Source organism: Plecotus auritus (genome assembly GCF_963455305.1).
Source record: "Plecotus auritus genome assembly, chromosome: 3".
Classification (NCBI taxonomy): domain Eukaryota; kingdom Metazoa; phylum Chordata; class Mammalia; order Chiroptera; family Vespertilionidae; genus Plecotus; species Plecotus auritus.
The window spans coordinates 219,736,516-219,762,082 of record NC_137772.1 but is presented as its reverse complement, the minus strand read 5'-3'; the positions used below and the strand labels follow the sequence as shown (position 1 = coordinate 219,762,082).

At 57.4% G+C, this 25,567-nt stretch overlaps 1 protein-coding gene across 4 annotated transcripts in view; it reads left to right on the top strand.

Annotated features, from left to right (window-relative positions):
• Positions 1-25,567, top strand: part of TMPRSS6 (transmembrane serine protease 6) — a 35,103-nt gene that overhangs the window by 889 nt on the left and 8,647 nt on the right. For 2 of the 4 annotated variants that reach the window (XM_080659496.1, XM_080659497.1), the window contains exons 2-11: positions 2,742-2,938; positions 7,007-7,140; positions 8,245-8,312; positions 9,282-9,466; positions 9,683-9,724; positions 14,341-14,545; positions 17,239-17,375; positions 18,163-18,275; positions 18,504-18,613; positions 25,397-25,542. In XM_080659496.1, coding sequence (XP_080515622.1) covers positions 2,743-2,938; positions 7,007-7,140; positions 8,245-8,312; positions 9,282-9,466; positions 9,683-9,724; positions 14,341-14,545; positions 17,239-17,375; positions 18,163-18,275; positions 18,504-18,613; positions 25,397-25,542 — 1,336 coding nt within the window. In that variant the 5' untranslated portion in view covers position 2,742. The remainder of the gene's footprint in view (positions 1-2,741; positions 2,939-7,006; positions 7,141-8,244; positions 8,313-9,281; positions 9,467-9,682; positions 9,725-14,340; positions 14,546-17,238; positions 17,376-18,162; positions 18,276-18,503; positions 18,614-25,396; positions 25,543-25,567) is intronic. The other 2 variants (XM_080659498.1, XM_080659499.1) reach the window with 1 other exon arrangement.

Below are 25,567 nucleotides of genomic sequence, written 5' to 3'. Positions count from 1 at the left end.
GTCACAGCAGCTCAGAGCAGGGAGTTGCTCTAGGCCCAAAGGGCCTCCCTGGAAGGTCGTAGATCAGAATTCCAGCCCTGCTCTGCTCTGCCCTGCCTAAGTGACCTTGAGGGAGCAGTTTCGTCTCTCTATGCCTCAGTTTCCCCATCCATTAAATAGAAACAGCAAGGCAAGCATCCCTGGCTGCTGGAGGCTGAGGGGGACTGTGGCTTGCGGTGTTGCCTGGTATGGGGCTGGCATGCAGGAAGAGGTGCGGCTGGGCCCCCGTGAGCTCAGTCTCCAGTGGGCAGACTGAGGTCCCTCCGATGGTCAGAAGGGCAGGAGGGAGAGGAGCAGGTTCCAAGGTGGGGTCCAGGTACTCAGGTCGGGGAGAAGCCTCAGGCTCCTATGGCAATTGGGGTACACCTGGTCCCTCTTTCCTGAGTTCACTGTCAGTGGGACAGAGAGAATGCCCCCCAAGCTGAAGTACTCATGGATGGGGGTGGCCCGGGACACTGCAGAGCGGCATCTGCCTCTCCTGGGGCACTCTGGGAGAGCTTCCAGGAGGAGGTGAGCGCTGAGCTGAGGTGTGAGAGCCGTCTACGAGCTGGCCAGGCCAGGATGTGGGCAGCCCTGCAGAAGGAAGGGCGTGTGGGAAAGCTTTCAGTGTTCCAAGAACCAATCCGTGCTCTGCTCTTTGCCCAGAGCTGGCGAGAGCCCTCGACCCGTAAGGTTTTTACCATATTTATTATTAGAATTGATAAGTCCAATGTCACTGAGGTGCAACAGGAAAAAGAAGTGGGAGAAAGGAGGCGGGAGAAGTTGGCCCGGCCCCATGTACACACAGCACCTTGGAGCTATGTGGGACGGAAGTGGGATCTTAGCGTTCCTTCATTCAACAATAATTACGGAGTGCCGAGTTCTGCTCTTGGAGCAGGGCACACGGCGGTGAGCAGAACAAAGCCCCTGCTCCCTACAGCTCACGGCCAGGGAGGAGACAAAGGACACATAAGCATCTCATGCAATTTAGGTTCAAAGAAAGATGCCGCAGGGAGAGGGGCATGGTCGGGAAGGCCTCGCCGATGAGGTAACATTAGAGCAAAGACTTGAAGGAGGTCAAGGAGCAGGCCATGAGGCAAACCGAAGAAGAGTGTTCCTGGTGGTGGGAACAGCAAGTGCAAAGGCCCTGAAGTGGTGTGTGCTTGGCATGTTGATGGTCTGGCAAGGAGCTGGGTGGGGCTGCAGCAGAGGGCGGGGAGAACAGGAAGATGAGCCAGGGCCGAGTCACATAGGCCCCGTGGGCTGTGATGCGGCTTTGGGACCTGTTCTAGGCCATGCGGGGCTTGTGAGCAGGGCACCTGGGGAAGAGGCCACGCTGGCGGTTGTGTGGCAATTTGCTACTGAGGGTGGCCAGACGACTGGCGATTGCAGGAGTCCAGGGGACAGGTGATGTTGACCTGGGTGATGGTGGGAGCCGTGGATAAGGTTGGGCTCTGGAGCATTCGGAAGGTAGAGCCACAGGCTTTTCTGATGGACCGGGCCTTGAAACAATGGGGAAGTCATGGTGCAATAGGAAAAGACGGGAGCGGGAGCGGCATGCTCATTCTCTTAGCTGCCACTTGTCAGCATTGTCCATGTCCTGCTGGGCTGTCAGGCACAAGAGGATCAGAATGGGGTCCAGCACAGAGCCTGGCCTCAAGCAGATGTGCTTGGCAAACATGGGCTGGCTCAGTAACTGAATCATGACGTGTTAATTAACAGCTCATTTACAGGAAGCAACCAGTAGTGGAAGGAGCAGGGAGTCAGACACCTGGACGCGCCCCCCACTTACCCGCTGTGTGACTGTGTGACCTTGGGCGAATGGCTTAGCCTCTCGGGGCTTCAGTTTTTTCATCTGTAAAATGGGGTCAGTAGTGAGTGCTAGATATTCAAATCACATTGGAGAAATGAGGCCAGGCCAGGAAAAGCCTGGACTGAGTTATTGCTAAAACACTCTGGGTCTCAGTTTCCTCATCTGTCCAATGGGTGCAGAACCTTGAAAGGTGGTTGGAAGTTTAAGCGGAATCATCCATGTAAAGGGTCCACACAGAGTGGCCCTGAGGAAGAAGAATGCATGGGGACAATGGTCCCCACATCCCTGGGTGACCAGAGGATTAAATGAGGTGATACCTGTGAAATGTCTTTTGTAGATACTAAATGAATATTCGTTTTCGTCTCCTTCTTCCACCCCTAAGAGAATTTTGGGCTGGTGGGGAGACAAAAGGAACAGCACTCTGAAAGGTAGGTTACTGGCCCAGCACAGCACTGGCCTAGGGCTTCTGGGGGAGCGCTAGGTGAATGACTGCGTTGGTATTTTGGGAAGCCCTGCTATGGAAAACCAGGAGGAATGAAAAGCATCCCCCTGGATGAAGGTATGCGGGTGAGTTTTTGTGCCCCCGTGTTTGTATCCCACGTCACTCAGCTCCATCTGTGGGTACAGGCTCTGGGGGACTGGGTTCAGGCACTGAAACCTCCACCTGTCCTCTGACCGCAGAGAGGCTGATGCGGTGCAAAGGCGAGGGCTCCAGAGCCAGACTAGCCCAGCTCTGCCTCCGCCCTCTGGGTGAGCCGCTCCGTGCCCACTTGCAGTGCTGACCACCTGGTGATACCGATCCTCCTACTCCAAAGGGCTGGCTGCCTTCCTTCTGTGCATCGTTGGCATCCAGCAAAGGCTCCCTTGCGAATGCCAGGACATTTTCAACCCTGGTCTGTTTCCCTGCCAGGATGCCCGTGGCTGAGGCCCCCCAGGCGGCTGGTGGGCAGGGCGACGGAGGAGATGGCGAGGAGGCAGAGCCGGAGGGGATGCTCAAGGCCTCTGAGAACTCCAAGAGAAAAGTCCGGGGCTACCTCCGCCTGGCGCCTCTGTGGCTGGCCCTGGTCGCGCTGGCTTCAGGGGGGTTCCTGCTCTGGTATTTTCTAGGTAACGGCATGGGCCTGCCTGGAGAGGCACCTGGGAAGAACTTGGGGGTGGTTGTGGGGGGCACAGCAGAACAAACCAGGATTCTAGGTCAGCAATACCTAGGCACTCACCGCCGGCCAGCACTTCCTCTCTGTCTGCCTTCTGTCCTGGGGGATGGGAGTGTGGCTGCACCTACTAGTATGTTCTGGGTCCTGGGGCTCAGGCCAAGCGCCCCCAGTTCTCAACAGCTAGGGAAAGAGTGCTCTCCCAGCACCTAGTTCTTGCAAACCAACAAACCAAAGGAGTATGAACATTGCCTCCCCTGCCTGCAGCCTCTGGGGTTGCCCCTGGGGCTCTGATCCAGCTGGCTCTGCGGGAGGCCAAGAGGTGCCCAGGGTTCCTGGCACCAATTAATGCTCTGCTCACTTGAGCTCCATCTGGGAGCTCCTCTAGGGTAGGGACCCCAGCTCTGTCACCTCTGAGTCTCTAGGGCCCATCATGAATGGGATAAAGGGGAGGAAGATATGGGACTTGGGCATCCAGGGGGCTGTATACACACAGAGGGCTTTCATACCCCAGCTCGGGTTCACAGGGATTTCAACACACAGAGCAGGTGGCTCAGAGCCTCTCCCAGGTTCTGAATTTTGGCCTCTCTGGTATCACAGCCCTTAATCAGTCCCCTGGAAGCAATTGGCCCATGTGTCCACCTATTCATTCATTCATTCATTCATTCATTCAATAAACACTCTTGAGCACCTACTACGTCTTTCTCTAAAACTGATGAAGACTGTACCTCATTCTTCCTACTCTTGGCGTGGCTATGGAAAATAAGGAATGAATCAAGTTAGATGGTACCTGTGAAAATGCTCCATGCACACTGTAGAAGACTTTATTCATTCATTCATTCTTTCATTTCTGAGCACCTCCTATACACCAGCTCTGTGCCAGGCTCTGAAGATAGTCCTGCCTCACCAGAAAGCATGGCATGTGCCAGGACAGAGGAAGCTGAGGGGCTGGGGAGTCATAGCAGGGACAAATGATCAGAGACGTCCCATTAAACGCTCTGCGAAAGTGAGATTGTATTCTTACTGGCTAACTCTCATGGTAGAATTTCAGGCCCATTAAAAGGAATAGGGACCCGCCCTAGCTGGTTTGGCTCAGTAGATAGAGCGTCAGCCTGCGGACCAAAGGACCCTGGGTTCGATTCTGGTCAAGGGCACATAACTCTTGCAGGCTCCTCCCCGGCCCGGGCCCTGGTCAGAGCAGGTGCAAGGAGGCAACCAATCGATGTGTTTCTTTCACATCAATGTTTCTCTCTATCTTTCCCTCTCTCTTCTACTCTCTAAAGCAGGGGTCCTCAAACTACAGCCCACGGGCCACATGCGGCCCGCCGAGGACATTTATCCGGCCCACCGGGTGCCGCTGCCTGTCCTGCTTAGCAGCCGACTCGTCCCGGGCCCGCAGTGCGCATAGGAATTTGTTCATAGTTGTTTTTTTAAACTATAGTCCGGCCCTCCAACGGTCTGAGGGACAGTGAACTGGCCCCCTGTTTAAAAAGTTTGAGGACCCCTGCAAGGATCAATGGGAAAATATCCTCGGGTGAGGAATAACAAGAAAATAAAGGAAAGGAACAGGGACCCACTTTGGAGCAGTCATGGGGAGATAGCCTGGGTCCAGCCCCAGAAGGGGTTGAGGTGGTGGGAGTCTGGAACCAGCCTCGGGGCAGACACCGTTAGGAAACCCAGGTCCGATGTGAATCTGCCTGCCATGGCTCAGGGTGTATGGGAATTCTGCTCAGAACCGAGCAGTGCCAGCTGGGAGTGGATGCCGTATGCATGCCGCCACGGGCAGGAAGCCAGCACGGGCTGCCGAGGCCTCCTCAGGCTGCGGGATAATTGGTCTTCAGGGTAAGCCACAGAGCACCAGGTGCAGGGCCAGGAGCTCACCTGCCAATTGTCTTTCTTTGCAGATGAGTCTAATTTCTCCTAGTTACGCTCCAGGAGTAAATCACCCCCCCAGAGAGTGTGCTCCATGGGGCTGAGTGCCCCCCAAGTTTCAGCTGGGGGAAGCCAATTCCTGCTCGGCAAAGGGATTGGGGGGCGGGGGCCGGGGAGTCACCTGAGGAGAAGTTTGAACCATTCCTCCCTCCCTGGCCAGCAGTGCTCCAAGAACTGGGCACTGGGTGGGGAGATGAATCAGAGCTGCGTCCTGCCCGTCCGGAAGGGGAGATGGACCACGTCCTAGGACACTGGAGTAGGATAAGCCCAAAGTGAGTGGCATGCTAACCCAGAAAGTGGCCCAGGAGAGGAGAGGGCGGGGACTGGCTTCCCAAGGCAGATGGGCCCAGGCCCTGATACGGCCTAACTGTGTCTCCCTGGTCTTCCCTCTCCTGCTGCCCTGGGTGATGGTTTTAAGCTTTCTTCTCAAACCTCCTGCACCTCCACCCACTTGGCTACCTGTTTCAATGACCAAAGGGAAGGAATCAGAAGAGAAGTCCCCTAGATGCCCTCCCAGCTGCAGCCACACGCTCTGCCCTCCTGCCCGCCCCCAAGGTGAACCATCCCTGCCTATTCTAAAGCCTCCTGGCTCCCCGCAGTGGCTGGGCCCCAGCCATGCTCCTTCTCAACTTGCCAGCATACCTACCTGGTCATCTCTGACTCCAAAATACAGCTGGACTCCACCCACCTCACCCTCTCTGCCCTGCAGCCTGGCCCAGGCTCCATCGCCTCTTACCCAGACGGCTCTCACGTGGACCTCTCTCACCTGGACCACTTCCTGCAGCTTTCGCTGCTTCTGCCCTTGCCTCCTCAGAGCCTGTTCTCAACACAATAGCAAATCAAATCAAAGTTCTCTGCTCAAAATCCTCCAGGGCTCCTGTCTCACTCAGGAAAACCAAATCCTCACCCACCTCACCTCCTCCTGCTTTTCCTTCACTCACTCTGCCATTCCAAGCTCCTTAAGCTCACTCAACACACAGATAAGCTCCTGCCTCAGGGCCTTCGCACTGCTGGTCCAGGTGCCTGGAAGGCTCTTTCTACCGATTAACATCTACGTGGCTGACGCCATCCCTTTCTTCTCAGGCCTCATGTTGCAGCCCCCCTCCCCCCCTCGCCCCCTTACCGCCCCTGCCACCCCGGTCTGTCATGTTGTATAGCTGTTTGTTGCTGGGCTACAAGCTCTTTAGGACAGGGGTTTATTTTCTTTATTGTTATACTGGTCTATTCCCAGGGGCTCCAGGCCAGTCTTGGCACATTGTAGGTTCTCCACAAATATTAGTTGAGTGAATGAATAAATGAATAGATAGAGATATAAACCCAGGACATTGGATCTATTCTCTTCACATCAACCAAAAAGTCTTTGCAAAATGGAAATCTGATGGGGTCATTCCTGATTTTAAACCTCTCGTGGTGTCCCTTGTTCGTCTGGTAAAGACAAAATCCTGCCACGCTGATGTCACAGCCTCTTGTTGCCCCAATCTGACTGTTCCAGCCAAACAGGTCTTAGCCCTCTTCTTCCCCTGATCCCTCTGCCCCAGGGCCTTTGCACATACTCTACTTCCTTCTCTCTCCTCTTCCCCATTTACACTCCAGTCCTCCCATCTCGGCTGGAGGGTTGCTCTGACCCAGGCCTGGTTTCTTTGTCATGTCCCCTCCATAGCACCTCGTGCCTCCTCTTGAAGGCCCTTAACCCTCATGGGGAGACATATCTGTCTTGTTTACTAGTGTCCCCCACATAGTAGGTGCAACCTAGACAACCTGGTGAGTGGGAAGATGAATAGAGGTTGTAACCCATGAACTTGACCTGAGCCCATGGGGTCCCCTGGCCTTTATGTCACCATGTCCGCACTGCATCAGCTTTTGGGACACCATCCACCTGTGGGCCTCTCTCCTCTCTGGCACCTTAGGGCCAGCTTGTCACTAAACAAACTTTGGATGGTGATGATGACAATGGCAAAGATGAGCATGAGGATGGGGCCTTGGAGGTCCAAGATGTTGGAGGCCGAGCTGAGGTTCCGGTGGAGGAGAAGGCCTGGGGGAGGCAGAGCCTTGCCTGCCGCGTCGTGGTTAACCTCTGGTTTCTCCTGGGCAGGGTACCAGGCAGAGGCGACCGTCAGCCAGGTGTACTCAGGCAGCCTCCGTGTGCTCAATCGCCACTTCTCCCAGGACCTTGCCCACCGGGAGTCCAGTGCCTTCCGCAGTGAAACCGCCAAAGCCCAGGAGATGGTAGGAAAGGAACGTGGGGGCCAGAGGGAGAAGGAGGGGCCTGATCACGTCAAGCCCATTGGTCAGTCCACCTGGGGAGCAGAGGCCTGTTCCAGGCATGATGGAGGGGATGGTATAGGGTGGTGGGAGAGTCAGTGGACTCTGGCATCAAATGCACTTGGGTTAAATCCTGACTGTGCCACTGACAAGGAGCGTGGCCTCGGGAAAGTTAGGGCAGTGCAAGGGCTGTCAGGGCCCGCCTGCACCCCTCCCCTCCAGGGCACTGGCTTCCTGCACTGGGTGGTCTCCCGCTGCCAGTACCTCTGCTCAGGCCGCGGGACCGCACCCCGCCCAGCAGGCAGGCCAGAGAGCGGAGGAGCTATTCCCAGGAGCAGCCCGCAGCCCTGGGAAGCAGAGCGGGTGGCCAAGCACCCCAGCAACCTTGACCCTGGTGGGGGCAGTTCTGAGGATGCCCTCTCTCTCCCAGAGCCCCCCACGGACTGAGCCTCGGTGTCCCACAGCTCTACCCTGCTCCTTCCCAGCCCTGTGGGCTGCCCGCCCCCACTTCCAGTCTCTCTTCCTCACCCCGCCCCCTGGTGTCCCCCAGAATCACTTCCACATAAACCACTTGCCTCATGTCCTTGACTCGACCTGCTTCTGGGGACCCACCCCAGGCTCTCTTTCCCCCTCTGTGAACGGGGTGATGAAACAGTGCCTGTCCGTAGGGTTGCTGTGGGGTTCCTTCCTGCAGCCGGCCCTGTAGTGGAACATGTGTGAAAACCAGCCAGCTGGGCGCCGTGGCTGCTGGGCGGGGCGGGTGAGGAAAGGACTCAGGAGCCACGTGCCTTCTCAGAGTTGAGTGACATTTGACGAGGGGGCCAGAGGCCAAGGGTGGCCTGATGGAGGCCAGAGCTGGTGGAAGGGGGCGGGGCAGTGCCTGAGTGTAGGGGGAGGGAAAGTGGAAGGGGTGTGAGGTTTCCTGGTGTGGCCTCCGTGTGACCACGGGCAAGACTGGACCCTGCAGGCTCCCTGTCAAGCAGGGCTGCCTGGAGGGGAAAGGACCTCTCAAGGTTGGAGGGGCTTCTGCAGAGGTTCACCAGGGGCTATGGTTTCCCCTCCTTTTAGCTCAAGGCCCTCCTCACCAGCACCCGCCTGGGCGCTTACTACAACTCCAGCTCCGTCTACTCCTTTGGGTGAGTGCCTGGCCCCCCGACCCGCCCCTGCTAGAACCTCGAACTCAGAGAAGGGGAGAGGAGTTGACTTCTGTTGCCATGCCCTCGTTTTTTTTTTAATGGGGAAACCAAGGCATGGAGAGGCAACTTGGCTTCCTGTGTGACCTTCCTTCACTGCCTTGGTTTCCGCGTCTGTAAAATGGGCACAGAGGTGGGGCAGGGATTGCCTAGCCAGTGGTCAGCAAACTGCGGCTCGCGAGCCGCGATTTGCCGCTCTGTTGACTAATGAGTTTGCCGACCACTGGGATAGGGGCTTAATCACAAGGAACAACAACAGCCTGTAATTATTGGAATCGAGAGTCTAGGTCAGGGGTGGGCAAACTTTTTGACTCGAGGGCCACAATGGGTTCTTAAACTGGACTGGAGGGCCGGAACAAAAGCATGGATGGAGTGTTTGTGTGAACTAATATAAATTGAAAGTAAAGGAGCGGAGGGGAGAGGAAGAGAACCAGATAGAACAGCCGGATCCGGCCCGCGGGCCGTAGTTTGCCCACGGCTGGCTAGGTCAATGGTGGGCAAACTCATTAGTTAACAGAGCGGCAAAACGTGGCTCGCGAGCCGCAGTTTGCCGACCTCTGACCTAGCCAATGGCTACGATGTGTTCACCAAGGGCCTGGACGTATTGGGTGAGGCCACGGGGGGTGTCAGTGGGGGTGGTCCAGCTCATCCACCCATGTCTGGTTCTGCCACCTTTGACACGGTCTGTGGCCTCAGTTTCTCACCTGCAGAATGGGGATGAGGGGAGCACCTGCCTCAGAGGCAGTCCCCGGGGTGGTCAGGGGGCTGCACTGTGAAGGTGGAGAGCAATGTCTGGGGTTAGTAAGCGCCAGCACGCATGAGCCCCAGCTGGTGTCCCCCCTCGGGAGCAGGGGGCTGGCCAGGGGAGACCGCAGGCCCCGGCCCCAGCGCTCTCACTTCCGCCCACCGTAGGGAGGGACCTCTCACCTGCTTCTTCTGGTTCATCCTCCAAATCCCTGAGCACCGCCAGCCGATGCTGAGCCCCGAAATGGTGCAGGCGCTGCTGGTGGAGGAGCTGCTGTCCACGGCCAACGACTCGGCCCCCGCTCCCTACAGGGCAGAGTACGAGGTGGACCCCGAGGGCCTGGTGATCCTGGGTCAGTACTGGGGAGGGAACGCGGGATGGTCCGATGAGGTCCGGGAAGGCTGCCCACGAGGGCCCCAGGAGCCAGGACTGGGCCCGGGGCCGGGGGAGGGTTGGCATGCAGGGGAAACCTCAGCCAGGCTGCCTCTGAGGGTCTCTTCTATTTTTATTTTCGTTTCATTGACTTATTATTTGTCTTCATTTATGTGTGTTCATTTCCTTTTAACAGAAGCCAGCGTAAAAGACATAATTATGCTGAATTCCACGCTGGGTAGGCTACCTCGCTTTTCCACTTTGGAGCTGGTGCTTCTCTTGGCCGAGTGTCAGGGGGCCGCGTGGCTTCTACGGCGGGTGCAGGGGGACTGGCTTAGGGTCACCCAGGGATGCCCCGGCGGGCTGGGTCCTGGGGCCTGTGGGGGAAGGGGAGGAGGAGCTGTGCATGTGTGGACACATGTGTGTGTGTTGTACACAAGTGTGCATGTGTGTGGGTGTGAGGCTGTGACTCCACTTTCCTATCACTGAGTTCCGTTTGCCCACAAGCCACTGCTTGCACTGATGGCAGGAAATAATCTTGCCAACTCAAGGTGTGTCCGCCACTTGGGTTTAAAACCTGGTCTCCTGGAGGCATTTCTGCCGCATTCAAGGATGCTCCCTCCACCCTTCCCTTCCCCTCAGCAGCCAGCTGATCTCCCTCCACCCGCCCTCCCTGCACCTATTGCTCCTCACCTTGCTTTTTCCAAGAGGCCCCAAGGCAGCGGGGGGCGGGGGGGGGGCAATAGAGCTGCCCAGGCCAGGGGCGCGCTCCACGTCATGGTCCACGGGACCCGCAGGTCTCCGAGGTGCAGCGCTCCATCTGCGCGCTGTGCCCCGTGGTCCTGAGCCCCGGCCCCAACACGCTCGGGTTCTTCCCACTCTCCCCAGAGTTCCCCCCAGAGCTGAGGCCTCCAGCCGGGCTGAGGGCCACCCTGCCCTCTCGGTGTGGGAGACCAGTCTAAATCCTGGCTGTACCTTCGCTGACCTTCCCCTCCCCCCATCTGGCTGGTCAAATGCTTACTTGCTTGGTGGATGGAGGTAATGGGGTCAAAGTACAGCTTTCAGAGAGTTCAAGTCATGATTCTCCTCCACAGATAAAGTGAGACAGGTCAGAGATTCACTTAGCTGGTCTATCATTTATCAGCTATCTATTATCTATCATCTATATCTCTCTACCTATCATCTACTACTTGTCTATCATCTATCTATTATCTATCATCTCTCTATCCTATCTATGTCTGTCTATTATCTATCTATCTATCTATCTATCTATCTATCTATCTATCACCTGTCTATCACCCATCTCTACCTCTCTATCATCTGTTATTTGTCTGTCATATATCTGTAACCTATTAGCTATCATCCTTTTATCTATCAATCTATCTTTCATCTATCTATTATCTATCATCTCTCTATCCTATCTATCTATCTATCTATATCTATCTATCTATCTATCTATCTATCTATCTATCTCATCTATTATCTATCATCTCTCTATCCTATCTATGTCTGTCTGTCTATCTATCTATCTATCTATCTATCTATATCTATCTATTATCTATCATCTGTCTATCCTATCTATATCTATCTATCTATCTATCTATCTATCTATCTCCATCTCTACCTCTCTATCATCTGTTATTTGTCTGTCATATATCTGTAACCTATTAGCTATCATCCTTTTATCTATCAATCTATCTTTCATCTATCTATTATCTATCATCTCTCTATCCTATCTATCTATATCTATCTATCTATCTATCTATCTATCTATCTCATCTATTATCTATCATCTCTCTATCCTATCTATGTCTGTCTGTCTATCTATCTATCTATCTATCTATCTATCTATCTATATCTATCTATTATCTATCATCTGTCTATCCTATCTATATCTATCTATCTATCTATCTATCTATCTATCTATCACCATCTCTACCTCTCTATCATCTGTTATTTGTCTGTCATATATCTGTAACCTATTAGCTATCATCCTTTTATCTATCTATCTATCTATCTATCTATCATCTATCTATTATCTAGGATCTGCCTATTCTATCCATCCATCCATCCGTCCATCCATGTATCTTACACTGCATTGGGACTTTCATAGCTTGGACCCTTGGTCTGGGATGGGCCTTCCTGTTGCCCTTGCCCGTGCCAGGGGTCCAGGTGTCCCCAGGTTTCTGGCAGTTTCTTTGCAGTTTCCCTTATTTGGTTGCATGAATGCCTGGAGCCCCAGCCCTCGGGGACACCGTCTAATGGGATGGAGATGACCCATTGAAATCCTTTAAACAGGCTTTTTGAGCACTTTTTCCATGCCAGGCCCCACACCTGAGCTGGGGACCCCAGGTGGCCATGTCCTCACCCCTGCCCTCGGAGGAGCTCAGAGCCCTAGGAGGGAGACAGACTCACAGACAGTCACACCACTGAAGGTGCCAGTGCCAGAGCAAAGGCCCCGGGCAGTGGACAGAGGGGATTGCTCTGCTCTGGGGATAGGGCTACCATCCAAACAGAGGATGACACATGCCTCTGGAAGGAGAGGGGAGCTGCTCCTGACTGGGGGGAGGGGTCCCGGAAGCCTTCATGGAGGAGGGGGCGGCAGGCCCCGGTAGGAATCTGTCAGGCTGAGAAGGGGAAAGGGCAGCTGGGCAGAGGGAGCCGTGTGAGCACGGCTGGGTGAGCAGAAGCGTAAGGCAGGCTCGTGGGCTTTCTTCCAGCGCCCAGAGGTACCAGGCGCCCTCAGGGTGTCGGATTATCATCAGAGACAGCACTTGCCTCTCCATGTAACAGCCGTGGGCAAACTACGGCCCGCGGGCTGGATCCGGCCCGTTCGGCTGTTCTATCCGACCCGTGGAGCCGAAAGAGCAGAGGGTTCTCTTGCTCTCCCCTCCGCTCCTTTACTTTGAATTTATATTAGTTCACACAAACACTCCATCCATGCTTTTGTTCCAGCCCTCCGGTCCAGTTTAAGAACCCATTGTGGCCCTCGAGTCAAAAAGTTTGCCCACCCCTGAATTAGACTCAAAAAAAAAAAAAAATGGCAAAAGCAAAGCATCAACTTGGAGCAAGATTTAAGGAAGACAAACACCTAGGAACAGCCAGGGACCTTCCCCCAGCTGCTGGCTGAGGCAGGTATCGCAGGCCCTGTCCCTTCCCTGGCAAATGGCAGAAGTCTCTCCGGCGGGGAGGTCAGCTCCCCACTGGGGGCAGGATGGCCAGGGGTCAGGGCCGGGAGCCGAGCAGCAGGCAGCATATCCGAGCAAAGCATGCCACCGCCATTGCCTTCTTGTCTGTCAGCACCACTCAGAGAAGGAGCTGGGACAGGGACTATGCTGTGTCCGTTGACAGAACTCAGAGTGGCTTAGCGACTGGCCCAGAGTCACCCCGCCTCGGCGAGGGGGTGCTGGGGCTGTGGTGGGAGAGGACTCCCTGCAGACCAGGCTGCCTCCCGCGGCGGGGCCTCAAGCCCACATCCCTTCTGCTTCCTGGCAGGTCCACAGCCTCCCGGCTTCACAGGCTCACGGGAGCGTTAAACGCGATACGTATGCTCCAGGGACGAGATTGGTTTGCTCCCTGCTGCTCCCCGGTGCCTCAGTCAAACACAGAGGAGGTTCCCAATGAACGACTGAACGGTGTAGGTCAAGCATGTCAAACTCAAAGGCTAACACGGGCCAAATAAACGAGGCATGGGGCCCGCGGGCCACGAGTTTGACATGCTTGGTGTAGGTGGTTCTGCAGTGCAAGCCCTAGCACCGCATACAGAACTCAGGGATTACGTGTGAGAGAGGAGTGGGTGCAGTGGGTGTGTCCGTGTGATGGAGGAGGTGTGAAGGGAGGGAAGCCAATGAGACAGACGACGCCGTCTGAGCCTCAATGGAGCCAGCTGAAAGGTGAAGTCACAGGACTTTTTGCTCCAGCTTCACCTTCACCCACTTCCCCACACCCACCTCAAGAACAGCCACCGCATATATCGAGCACCTACTGTGTGCAAGGGACTGTGCTGAGCGCCCAAGCGTGCATCATTCCTAAGCTTTATGACCATCCTGCGAGATGGTGTCATTGTCCTCATTCTACAGAGAAGAAAACCAAGGGTCAGAGAAGACTGGGCAGAGGTCAGGTGAGCCCAGGTCTGTCTGCCCGGCTCTGGAAAATGGGGACAATAACAGAAACTATTTCGTGGAGGCTTCAGATGAGGTGGTGTGTGCACAGCCTTCGGCTCGGTTCCAGCATCTCTCAAACCCGTGCCCCGGGCAATGCTCTCGTTCTCCTTCTTCGTTGTCATTAGCAGGTGCTCGCTTCCTCTACCCCGGGCTGCCCAGTCCCGCGGGCACCCACTCCCTTCTCTCCCCCTGAAATGGAACCCTCACCCGGTTCTCTGTATTCAGCCGCCTCGCTGGTCTCCAGCCTCCTCCGCGTGGCTCCCAGCAGCCGGAGAGTCTGTGATCCAAGCCTGACTCTGCCCTGCCCGCCTGGGCCTCCCACGGTGACCCCCAGGACGCCCTGCCTCAGAGGCCAGGCCGGAGCCCTCCCCTCCTCAGCTATCACCGCTGGTCTTTGTTTCTGTTGTTCCTGGTGCTCCAGGCAGAGCCTGGGCCTTGCCCCAGCACTCACCCAGCACGGAGAGGGAGCTGAGTGAGCGCCAAATGAATGAATGAATGACCCACGGATGAACGCGTGCATGAGGAGACAGAGATAAAGGCACAGGGAACAGAAAGATGGGACACAGCACCTCTGAGCTGACCCCCATCCAGCTGCTCTTCCTGCCCCACCCCTGCCCCATGAGGACCTGCCGGGGCTGGCTCTCCTCCCGGCTGCTAAAGGTCAGGGAGCCTGTCCCTTTCCCCCCTCCAGGCTGCTACCGCTACAGCTACGTGGGCCAGGGCCAGGTCCTCCAGCTGAAGGGGCCCGACTACCTGGTCTCCAGCTGCCTGTGGCACCTGCAGGGCCCTGAGGACCTCATGCTCAAGCTCAGGCTCGAGTGGACGCTGGCCGACTGCCGGGATCGGCTGGCCATGTACGACGTGGCGGGGCCCCTGGAAAGGAGGCTCATTACCTCGTGAGTTACTGGGGAAGGTGGGGGGGGGGTGGGGGTGGAGATGGGGGGATTGAGGAAGGAAGTGGTGATGTAAGGTCAAAAGTCACACCGAGCATTCTGAGACCAGGGGCTGTGTGACCTCAGGTTCTCTATCAGGGAGACAGCCAGGCCAGCCCAGAGGGAGACTGGGAGAGGAAGTGGAAGTGGAAGTGGTCTGTGGGTCCCCTTCCCCTGCCGATTTCCCCATTTGTAGCAAAACGGTTGGGCTAGATGACCCCACGTGGCTTGTCAGAAGAATGCTTCTGAGTCTTCCAACTCCCAGGCTCTTGCTTCCTAGCTGTGTGCCCTGAGGCAAGTCATTTTGCCTCTCTGAGCCTCAGTTTCCTCACCTGGGAAATGGGTGCAGTGCTGTTGTGAGGATTTAAATCAGCCCATCTGTGCCAAGATCCTCACACGCAGTGATGCTGTCCAGTTGGGGCAAAGCACAAAGGGCACTGAGTGCCAGGAGCAAGTTCAACTCCAGCCCGTGGGAAGCGGTGCGTCCCTGAGCAGAGGAGTGGGGCTGTGGGGCAGGGGCATGATGTGGAGCACAGAGGTGACCAGGGCAGCCCTAGCCGGTTTGGCTCAGTGGATAGAGCATCGGCCTATGGACTGTGGGTTTGGACACATGTCCAGGTTGCAGGCTGGATCCCCAGTAGAGGGCGTCCAGGAGGCAGCCAATGAATTATCCTCTCTCATCATTAATGTTTCTATCTCTCTCTCCCTCTCCCTTCCTCTCTGGAATCAATAAAAAAAAAATATACTTTTTTAAAAAATACAGAAATGATGAGGGCAGAGGTCAGGTAGTGGGGGATGGGAAGGCCAGAAAAGGGCTGAAAGTGGCCTTGGTCTCGGGGAGCCCGATCACCTCCCCACAGGATGGAGGTGGGTGTTGGCCTACAAGGCTCGGGGCAGGTGGGGAAGACACTGGGCGCCAGGCTGCTGCCTTCGCTGCCCTGCTTCCAGGTGGCGGGGTGGGCCTGCATGTTCAGATCTGGGCAGTGCTGGAGGGTGAGCTGGGTGCGGCTTCCTCCCAGGCCTCTCTGCGTCTCCAGGCTCTGAGGCCGCAGACGCTCACTTGCAGCGCCCCTGCTGGCCGGCTGCGGTGACCGGAGTCTGGGCGTGTGTGGGCGGGTTCCGGGAGGGCTCTGGGCAGGGCAGGGAGGCCAGGCCACAGCTGACTTTCAGGACTTCCCCTGGGGCTTCTCCGAGTGCCCCTCCCCCCACCTCCTGGCTGCTGGGCTAGCGCTGTCCCTACTCACTGTGGCTCCTGGGCAGGTGGCTCCCTCCACCTCAGGCCCAAGGAGAAGGCTACAATGACAGACGAGTTTGGGGGTCCTCACGTGCACCCTGGAGTGTGCGCGGGACATTAGTGGTGATAGAAGACAAAGCAGACCCTCGCCCATTCGGGGCCTCCTGGCCCGTTTTCTTGGGTCCCACACCCCGGAGGCTGGAGGCATTTTCGTTACAACAAGGCTCTGCTGCTAAGTCAAACAAAGGAAAGAGAAGACACCCAACACTAAACGCTGAAGCCCCCCTTAAGGGTAACCTCCAGGTCCCTCTTGACCCTACACTCTTCTCTCCCACTTCTGGGGGAAATGAGCAGGTGAGGGTGAGGAGGGCATGGTGTGTGGGAGGGAGGGGGCACCCAGCCGTGAGAGCAGACCAGGCGGTAAAAGCAGGAGGGACGAGGACCTGGGGCGGCTGTGCCGGCTCCCTCCCTGGCGAGAGCCGAGGCCGAGGCCGAGGCCAGAGCCCCTCCCCAGGATCCTCCGGCCCCAGGACCCGCCTGGGCCCTGCCATGGGACTCCTCACTCCTCTCTGGGTTGGAGGCTGTGTCTGGCTCTCACGCACGCACTTGCGGGGATGTCTGTGCTTCCCCATCGGTGCCCCTCCCTCCGGTCAAGTCCACGGCCAGCATGTGCCTTGCGGCTGGGAGGGGGCAGGCCCACTCTGGGAGGACGGTTAGCAGCTGCCTGGCAATTGGACTACGAATTAGCAATGGCTCAGAGGATTCTGTCGGAGGCAAGGGGTAGTCTGACGGAGGTTGATAAGATGGCAGACCAGGCAGGGCACACCTTCTGGGAGGGGGCCCAGGCCCTGTCACAGGCAGTGCCCAGCGCACCTTGATCTGGCTGTGAACCTGCCTGGGGCCTGAGCCTCCGCTGCCCCACCTACAGAGGGAGCAGCTGACTCGGACAACCTCCGAGAGCTTTTGCAGGGCTGACATTCAGACCCGGAGAGCCTAGAATTCTACGATCCCATCATTTATTATGTGCACCCGGGCACCAAACTCTGGGTGGCATCTGGGGTGCCCTGGGGGCCATACTCCTGCCTCCTCTCTGTCCCAGCCCAGAGCAGGGTGTGGCCAGCTAGAGGTTGTGGTTCCCACAGGTGCCAGTCTGGTCTTCCTGCGGGCACAGGCTGGACACTCAGAGGTCGTGGGGATTTGCAGGGGGCAGAGAAGATTCTGTGGCATAGTTGATGCAAAGCTCTAGAAGTCTGAGCATCCTCCTGACCTTTCTCACCTGAGATGCTGGCCTGACCCTTACAGGGTCTCCAATCAGCCCCCTGGGCCAGCGCGGGTCAGCGACTGTCTGTGAACACACAGCAGGCTGGCTGCACAGCCGGATGCCCTGCCTGGCTCACCCAGTCCACCTTTCTCCGTCTCCCAGGGTCTACGGCTGCAGCCGCCAGGAGCCGGTGGTGGAGGTCCTGGCGTCGGGCGCCGTCATGGCGGTGGTCTGGAAGAAGGGCCTGCACAGCTACTACGACCCCTTCGTGCTCTCCGTGCAGTCCGTGGCCTTCCAGGGTGAGGGCTCAGGTCCCTGGAGGGTGGGGGGTGAGGTGGCAGAAACGGACCCCCCTGGGTGTGCCCCTCGCCTTCTTGGCTCTAGTTGGTGTGGGATGAGGGAGAGGGAAGGTTCTGGAAGAGTCTCTGCTGTCCACCCCGCCTTCCCGCTCGCGGCCTACCCTTCTTCCCTCCTCTATTCACAGTCCACGCCCCTCATTTTCTCCATCACTCTCCCCAGAGAGGCCGCCTCAGCTCTCATTCCTCCTTCCTCTCTCTCCTGCCTCTGATGTTCTTTCCTAAGCTCATCCTCTCTCCCTCCTCTCCTTCTCTCATCCTGGCGCTGGCCCCTCTCCTCGGCCCCTCTCCTCGCCCCTCCCTGTCCCTCTTCCCTTGGCACCCACCTGGAGAGTGGGGTCTGGGGGCCGCATGCCTCGTTTAGGAAGAGACGGGAAACGGATGGGGGTGTGGAGCCCTGTCAGGCCTGTAAATGAGGCATGCGGCCCCCCAGCCGCGAGTTTGACATGCTTGCGCGTCAACGGTCCAGTGCTGCACAGCGAATGTCAATGGCTAACATTTGTTGAGCACTTACTACATACCAGGCAGTTTGAGCGTTTTATGTCTGTTTAACCCTTTCAACTACCCTAGGAGGCATGTCCTGTTATTGTCCCCATTTTACAGATGAGGTAGCTGAGGCCCAAGACTACACAGTCACACTCAACCACTGGGCTTTACTGTTGAGTGGCAGCGGGGAGGTGCGGTGGGACGGGGCCGAGGGACCCTGTGTAACCACTGTTCTCTGGGCCAGCCTGCGAGGTGAACCTGACCCTGGAGAGCCAGCTGGAGACCCGGGGCGTCCTCAGCACACCGTACTTCCCCAGCTACTACTCGCCCAGCACCCACTGCTCCTGGCACCTCATGGTGAGACCCCTACCCTGCCCAGAACACCCTAAGGACTGCTGGGACCCCTGCTGGGAGGGGCTGGCGGGTGTGGCCCCAGCAACGCCTGTTTGTTGAGTGACTGGCAGACTTCGGCCCTGGTCAGCACTCCGGGTGGCAGCCCCTTTCTCTCTGTGTCATCCTAGAAGGTGGGGTCACCAGACCAGCCTCCGCCCACGGGCCTCCTGGTGACCAGCTCCTCTGTCACAGGTGCCTTCCCTTGACTACGGCTTGGCCCTCTGGTTTGATGCCTATGCACTGCGGAGGCAGAAATACGACCTGCCGTGCACCCAGGGCCAGTGGATGATCCAGAACCGGAGGTACCCCCCTGGCACCCTGCCTCTCCCCACAGGTACCCCCGCTTCCCGCTGGAGCCCGAGTCCCAGACCTCAGAGGAACAGTCTGGGAGAACAGTCGAGGCGGGCTGCTCAGGCCTGTGGCCGCACCCCTTGACCCAGTCCCTGCCCCGGCCTCCCCTCCAGCCTCCCAAAGGTCTCAACACACTTGCCATCAGACACCCGGGCTGCTGAGCCTGGTTAGAGTGAAGTGGTTCATTTCCTGGGGCGCTGTCACCCCTGCTGGGAGGGCTCCACTGTCCTGCCTCTTGTCCTTGTCTTTTTGCTTTGAGGTGGTGGGGAGGGACTTCAGGGTGCAGCCAGGTGGGGTGAGGGAGAGGGGGAGGCCTGACAGGGCTCCGCATCCCCATCTGTTTCCGCTCTCTTCCTAAACCTCTCCCCTTCTCATGGAGGCTGCCTGGTTTCTGCCTGCCACTCTGGGGACACCTCCTTTCTCACCTGTAAAACTAGGGGTTAGGCCAGCCCAGGGGCCCCATGTTTTATTATTTATCCACTAGAGGCCCGGTGCATGAAAATTCATGCACTGGAGTGGGGGGGGGGGTCCCTCAGCCTGGCCTGCCCCCTCTCACAGTCCAGGAGCCTTCAGGGGCGGGAGGCGACCCGGCGATCAGGGGAAGGCAATGCCCCATCACACCTCTGCTGCTGCCACTGCCGGCAGCGCAAGCCTCGGCTGGCCCTGGTTACCTGCGCCTCCGGCTGGCCCTGGGCGGCTGGGGGGCTGAGGGGACTGGGGGACTCCGGAGGCAGGCACGTGGCAAGGCTGAGGGAACTGGGTGCCGCCATCTTGTGGCTGTGGGTGCCACCATCTTTGAGGGCGTGGCAGTCTATTAGCATATTCCCTCCTTATTGGTTGTGGGTGCCACCATCTTTGAGGGCAGGGCAGTCAATTAGCATATTCCCTCCTTATTGGTTGTGGGTGCTACCATCTTTGCGACAGTGTGAGGGTCAATTAGCATATTCCCTCCTTATTAGATAGGGTTAGAGAGATGCGCCCTGTATGTTGCGTTTATTAGTTCCTAGTGGTTGCTGTGAAAAGAGCTTAGGTGTGGAAGCCAGGCAGAACAGGGTTCGAATCCAGGTTCCTCTCCTTCCCACTCGGCAAGGACTCACCTGTCCCAGCCTCAGGTAACTCCTCTGGCTAATGGGCACAAAACAGATCTCCACCCAGGGAAGACTATAGGAGGTCATGGATGGAGGACACTGGCTCCTGCGGGCTCAGAGAAAGCTCCAGAAGGCACCGACCATGAGTTAATAACCGGTTGTTGACTGTGCCGGGCAGGCCCCTAGCTGAAGGGTTTCGGTGCCCGTTCCTTCATCCCCCACAACCTGGGGAGGAAGCAGGTCCCCGTGCTGCCTTCATGAGCCACTGAGGACCCTGAGGCACAGAGAGGCGGAGTCATCTCCACAACGTCACCCAGCTTGTGACTGGAGCAACCAGAGTCGCGCAAGGTGGCCTGCCTGATCCACACCTGTGTGTGGGTGTGCATACGTGTGCCCATGTCCATGCATCCATGTGCGTATATATGCACACGTAAGCGCTCATGCTTGTGCAGGTTCCTCCCGCAGAGCCTCTGAGCAGCCACGTCAGCTGTTCACTCTCCTGGCCAAGGCATTTCCGACCAATCCACTGGCATCCTGATGAGAGGGCTGGCAGTCTCCGTGGCTCTCGCCAATTCCAAGAGCAGCCATCAAAGTCCCATCTCTGTCTTCTCAGACCTTCGTAAGGGCCCAGGGTCCCCAAGTGGAGACTCGTGTCCCCCTGTCCCCGGGCTTCTGTGGCTTCTGTTCACGTGTGAGTGTGGACGGGAAGGCAGAGGCGTACCTCCAAACTGTGAGCTCCGGACAGACTGCTTCCTCTGGTTATGATCTTTTTTGATAATGATCATCCTATGTAGATGCTGGGAAATTCTTTGAATGAGCATTTGTTGGAAAATCTGCTTGTGTGGGTGGTGGAGGCGTGAGCGGCCTGGGGAAGGGTGTAGATTCCAGGCAGGGTTTGTAGGAAGGGGAGGCACAGTCCTGGGCCCCGAGTGACCACGGACGGGGAGGGGCAGGTGGGGCGGGGAGAGGTGCCTTCTTATCCCTCAGCGTCTGAGGAGCCAAGGCTGGCCTGGGCTCTTCACTGTCTGGGCATCCTTGGGCACCGTCCCCTCACTCCCCTGAGTGATTTCTATCCCCCCACCCCACCCCCCACCTTCTACCCAGCCTCTCCGGGTGCCCACCTGACTCTGGCTGAGGCCTTATGTCCTTTGGAGGGGCCTGGAGGCAGGGCAGGGAGGGGCCTCCCGAGATCTAGCCGCCAGCTGCTGGGTTTCGCAGAACCCACTCTGGCTGGGCGTCACCGCAGCCAGGCTTCCCCCTTTCCGGGAACCTGCTCGCCAGCTTCCTCCCCGGTGACGTCACTGCTCCTGTGATCTGTCCAACCATGTCTGCCTCTCTCCTGCGGACGGGACAGGCAGGGCCACTGGCTCAGGCCTGCTGGAGCGCCGCTGGCCTGCGCTGGCTGTGGAGGGCCCTTCTGCTCCCCTGGGCGGCCAGCACTGGCCGCGACCACGAGGCCCCCGGGCACTGCCAAGGGAGCGCCTGCGCTGGTGCTGGCAGCGAGGGGGCAGAGCCCCAGCTGGTCCCCAGATGAACTCACAGCCTGCCAGCGTCAGCAGCTGGCTTTCAAAGAAGTCACTTTCTCATTATTCCTTAGCACACCCTACACGGGAGGGAGCATCACCCCGTTTCACAGACGTAAAACTGCAGCTGGCTGGGGCTGAGCCATGTGCCAGGTCACACAGCCGCTTCATGTGGCAAAGCTGGGCCTGAAACAGCTCTGCAGCTCCAGCTCTAGAGCTCTGGCCACGTCAGACGCTGCGGCCTCCCTTCTTCCTGCTTGCCTTCTGCAGCCCTCCTTTCCTGCTAACCTGTGCTTAGGGAAGGGAATGCATCCTCCCTCCCCCTCCCTCCCTCTTTCCCTGCCCCCTCCCTCTTTCCCTCCCCCTCCCTCCCTCTTTCCCTCCCCCTCCCTCCCTCTTTCCCTGCCCTCTCCCTCCCCCTCCCTCCCTCTTTCCCTCCCCCTCCCTCCCCCTCCCTCCCTCTTTCCCTGCCCCCTCCCTCCCCCTCCCTCCCTCTTTCCCTGCCCCCTCCCTTCCTCTCTTTCTCCCTCCCTGCCCCCTCCCTCCTCCCTCCTTCCTCCTTTCCTCCCTCCTTCTTCCCTTCCTTCTTTCCTCCCTTCCTCCCTCCCTCCCTCCTCTCTCCTCCCTCCTTCCTCCCTCCCTCATTCCTTCCTTCCTCCCTTCCTTCCTTCCTCCCTTCCTCCTTCTACCCCCCTTTCATCCACCTATCTATCTATCCACTCCACCCTTACTTTCTTCCACCTGCTCAGTCATTCATCTATCTATCCATTTTTCTTCCTTCCTTCTACCACCCTGGCATCCATCCATCCATCCATCCATCCATCCTCCATCCATCCATCCATCCATCCTTTTCATCCACTCATCCTTCATCCATCCACCCACCATTCTATCCGCCCATCCAATCTTTCTTGAGTTCCTCCCTGTGTGGAGTTGCGGATGTGTAAGATGATTGACACGGTTCCTGCTTACCATCTGAGACAAGAAGGAAAAGCCTCAAACCCAGAGAGGTGAAAAAGCAGGCAGAGCCTGTGCCTTCCAGCTTTGTGGCTGAGATGAAAGGGTGGCTCCCCAGCCTTCACGTGTCTGGTGCTCCTTGGAGAGGCTTGTGAGGGAGGATGTGGCACCTAGTGGGTGGGTGGGGGGATCGGGGAGCTAGAGGTGCATACCCTCCCCCAGAAGGCTCTGCAGCAGGAACCAGACACACAGATGTGCAAAGGACCGGCGGGTGCATAGGCCCCTGAGGCAGGCGCTTGGGGGAGTGGGACGGGTAGCAGGCCACATGTGCCTGCCTAACTCGGGTGGCCTCAAAGGCCAGCCAGTGCTTCTGGGGCTTATTTGTTAGGAGAAGCAAGAATCTAGATTACGATGTGAAGTTATCTAGCAACTAAATTTGAAAAAAAACACACTAGCCCCGTGTAGACTAGACCGATCATCTCTAAGCCGAGTGACACAGACGGAGGAACTGGTTGCAGCCTGTCTGGCCACCTACGAACCAAGAGGCTGTTCAGGAACTCCGTCCCTCTCCCTCCCCCCAGCCCCCCAGGTCTCCAGAGTGGGAACCAAATGCTGTCCAGGTTGGGCAGGTTCCTGGGGCACCAGCTGAGCCACGAGCGGATTCTGGAATTCTCTCGTGGAGAACAGGGGCTGTCCGCAGGGGCTGTCCGCAGGAGAGACCAGGCAGCATTCTAGATTGAACTGTTCCCACTCCCCTCCCCCGGGCTCTGGTGTCTTTCGGTCTCCACAGTCTCCTGAACTGTGTGCGGACAGCGACCATGTCCTTGAACTCCGAGAGGGTTAGTGATGCCCTTGACTCCTCATTTCCCCCTGCCCAGAGTTTCCCAGGCCCTGGCCCCTGGCCGCTCCCGGGGCATTCTCTGTGGATAACAGTTTATGAAACATTTGTTTATCCTCCTTAAAAACAACAAAATCCCTTTGTTGCCTTCGTTTTAAAAGGATAAAAAGGGCCAGGCTTGCTCGGGGGTGCCCCCTGGTGGTGCCTGACGCCAGTCTGGCGGCCCCTGGGCTGTGGCAATCAGATGCAGAGAAGTGGTTCTCCAACTTTTCCATCTCAGGACCCCTTGGCACTTTGTAAAATTATTGCGCACCCCAGAGAGTTTGTATACAAGTCACATAATCTGCATTCACAGTAGTATAAATTAAAACTGGGAGAAATCACACATTTACCAATGCATTTAAAATAATGATAAAACCATTACATGTTAGCATATCTTACTTAAAAATTATATTTTTCAAACCAATAGCATTTGGTGAGAAAAATAACACCACGTCACACTTTTGCAACTTTCTTTAATCACTGCATGACCAGACCACACTGGATCCCACGCTGGCTTCTGCATTTAATCGGTTACCATGTCACACACCATGTAGTCTCGGGAAAATTCCACCGTATTCTAGTGAGAGAGAGTTAGAACGGCAAATGACATCTGAGTATTGCTATGAAAATCAGTTTTTCTCTGGACCCTCAGGGGTCCCCAGACCTCACTTGGAGAACTATTTGTTGGGGTGGGGACGTGTAGGCAGGCTGCACCTTAGGCCAGGACTGTGGGGGGACACGGGGAACATGAGGGCTCATCCCCGGAAGCTGGCGTTGCAATAAGCGTGGGGGGCCTACCTCCCCCTGTGCAGGCTGGGTGTGTCCTCCTGAGTCCCGAGGGGGCTGGGTTCTCACCTTGGGAACTATTCCTCCCTCACAGGGCGACATTGCTTCAAGACCCTCAGATCCCTGTGCAGTGAGGCCTTGCCACGCACAGCCGCTGAGGGAGGAGGGGGATAGGCCCGGCTGCGCGCAGCCCCAGCCCCAGCCCCAGCCCGGGCGAAGAGAGGTTAACGTAGCCCCCAAGCACGTCCTCCCTGGCTCATTGATGAACTCACTGGGCGATGCACTGAAGTGCTTAGCATGTTCTGGAAGTTCTGAGGAAGGGCCCGGTGCCTGGGACGTGACCTGCTCAGTGGGATGTTCCCAGCATGCTTTGGGGCCTTCCCACCTGCTCTCTTGACTTCCTCCCACCTTCTCTGCTGGGGCACTTTTGCCCTCTCCGGAATCTTCCCACCCGTGTCTGGCTGTGTTCCCCTCATCTGTGAAGGCGTTCCTACTTGCTCTGCGAGGGGACCCCCTTTCCTGTGGGGGCGCTCCCAGCAGCATCCCGTCTGTTCCATGAGGGTGCCCCACCTGGGAAGGCAGGGAGCCCACGCTGCTCTCTGGGGAGGGTCCCGCTGCTCCGGGGTGTGGTCTCATCCACTCCATGAAAGTGCACCCACTTGCTGTGAGGCGAGGGCCACCCAGGCTCCATGTGGGTGAGCTCCCTGCACCCCACTGTGCAGATGCAAGGGTTCCTACCTCTTCCCTGGGGAGAACGCTGCCTCTCTGGGGAGGTTCTAAGGAAACAAGAGCATCTTCTTGGCAGGGAGGGGTCAGCAGTGACCCCTTGGCAGGGAGGGATGTGGGGGTGCTCCATGGCTGGGGGGTGGTCCCCCCGGGTGTGACCACGCACAGAGAAGGAGCATCCCATCAGCACTGTGCTAGTGGCCCCGGAGCAGGACGGTCCCTCCCTTGTGCCCAGAGGGTCACAGGAGGACCAGAGGGCTATGCAGGTGACTCTGTGGGAGGGACAGTGCCTGAGCAGGAGCGGCTGCCTCCTTCCCCAACCCCCTGTCCCCCAGAGCACAAGGAGGCTGCCCTCTCCTGGCCACAGAGAGGGAATAGCCAGGACTTCTTCTACTGGCACGTTGGAGCCCTTTTGTTAGATTTCAGGTCAACAGAGACCAAATGGCCCTTGTTTCATAAGGGAGGAAAGTGAGGCTCCGAGGGGGATGCTAACTTGCTAGGTCACGGGGACTGGAGTCCAGACTCTGAATTGCATCCTGCAGGCACTGGGAGCCACTGCAGTTCTGAGCAGGAGTGACCTAGCCAGGCTGCTTTGTAAAGATGATTCTGGGAGGAAGAGGCCACCCAAGGGAACAATCAAGCCAGAGGGGGTGGGGGGGCGGGTGCAGCTCCCCCTTCCTCTTGGCTGCCCTGTCCTTGCCCTGTCTGCACGGGCCCAGGCCATTTCTTCCTTTGGACAGACCCAAGAGGCCCTGAGTGTGTCTCTTGTCGTCCCAGGCTGTGTGGCTTGCGCACACTGCAGCCCTACGCCGAGAGGATCCCCGTGGTGGCCAGCACCGGCATCACCATCAACTTCACCTCCCAGAGCTCCCTCACTGGGCCCGGCGTGCAGGTGCACTACGGCCTGTACAACCAGTCGGATCGTGAGTATGAGCTGCTGGAGTGAGG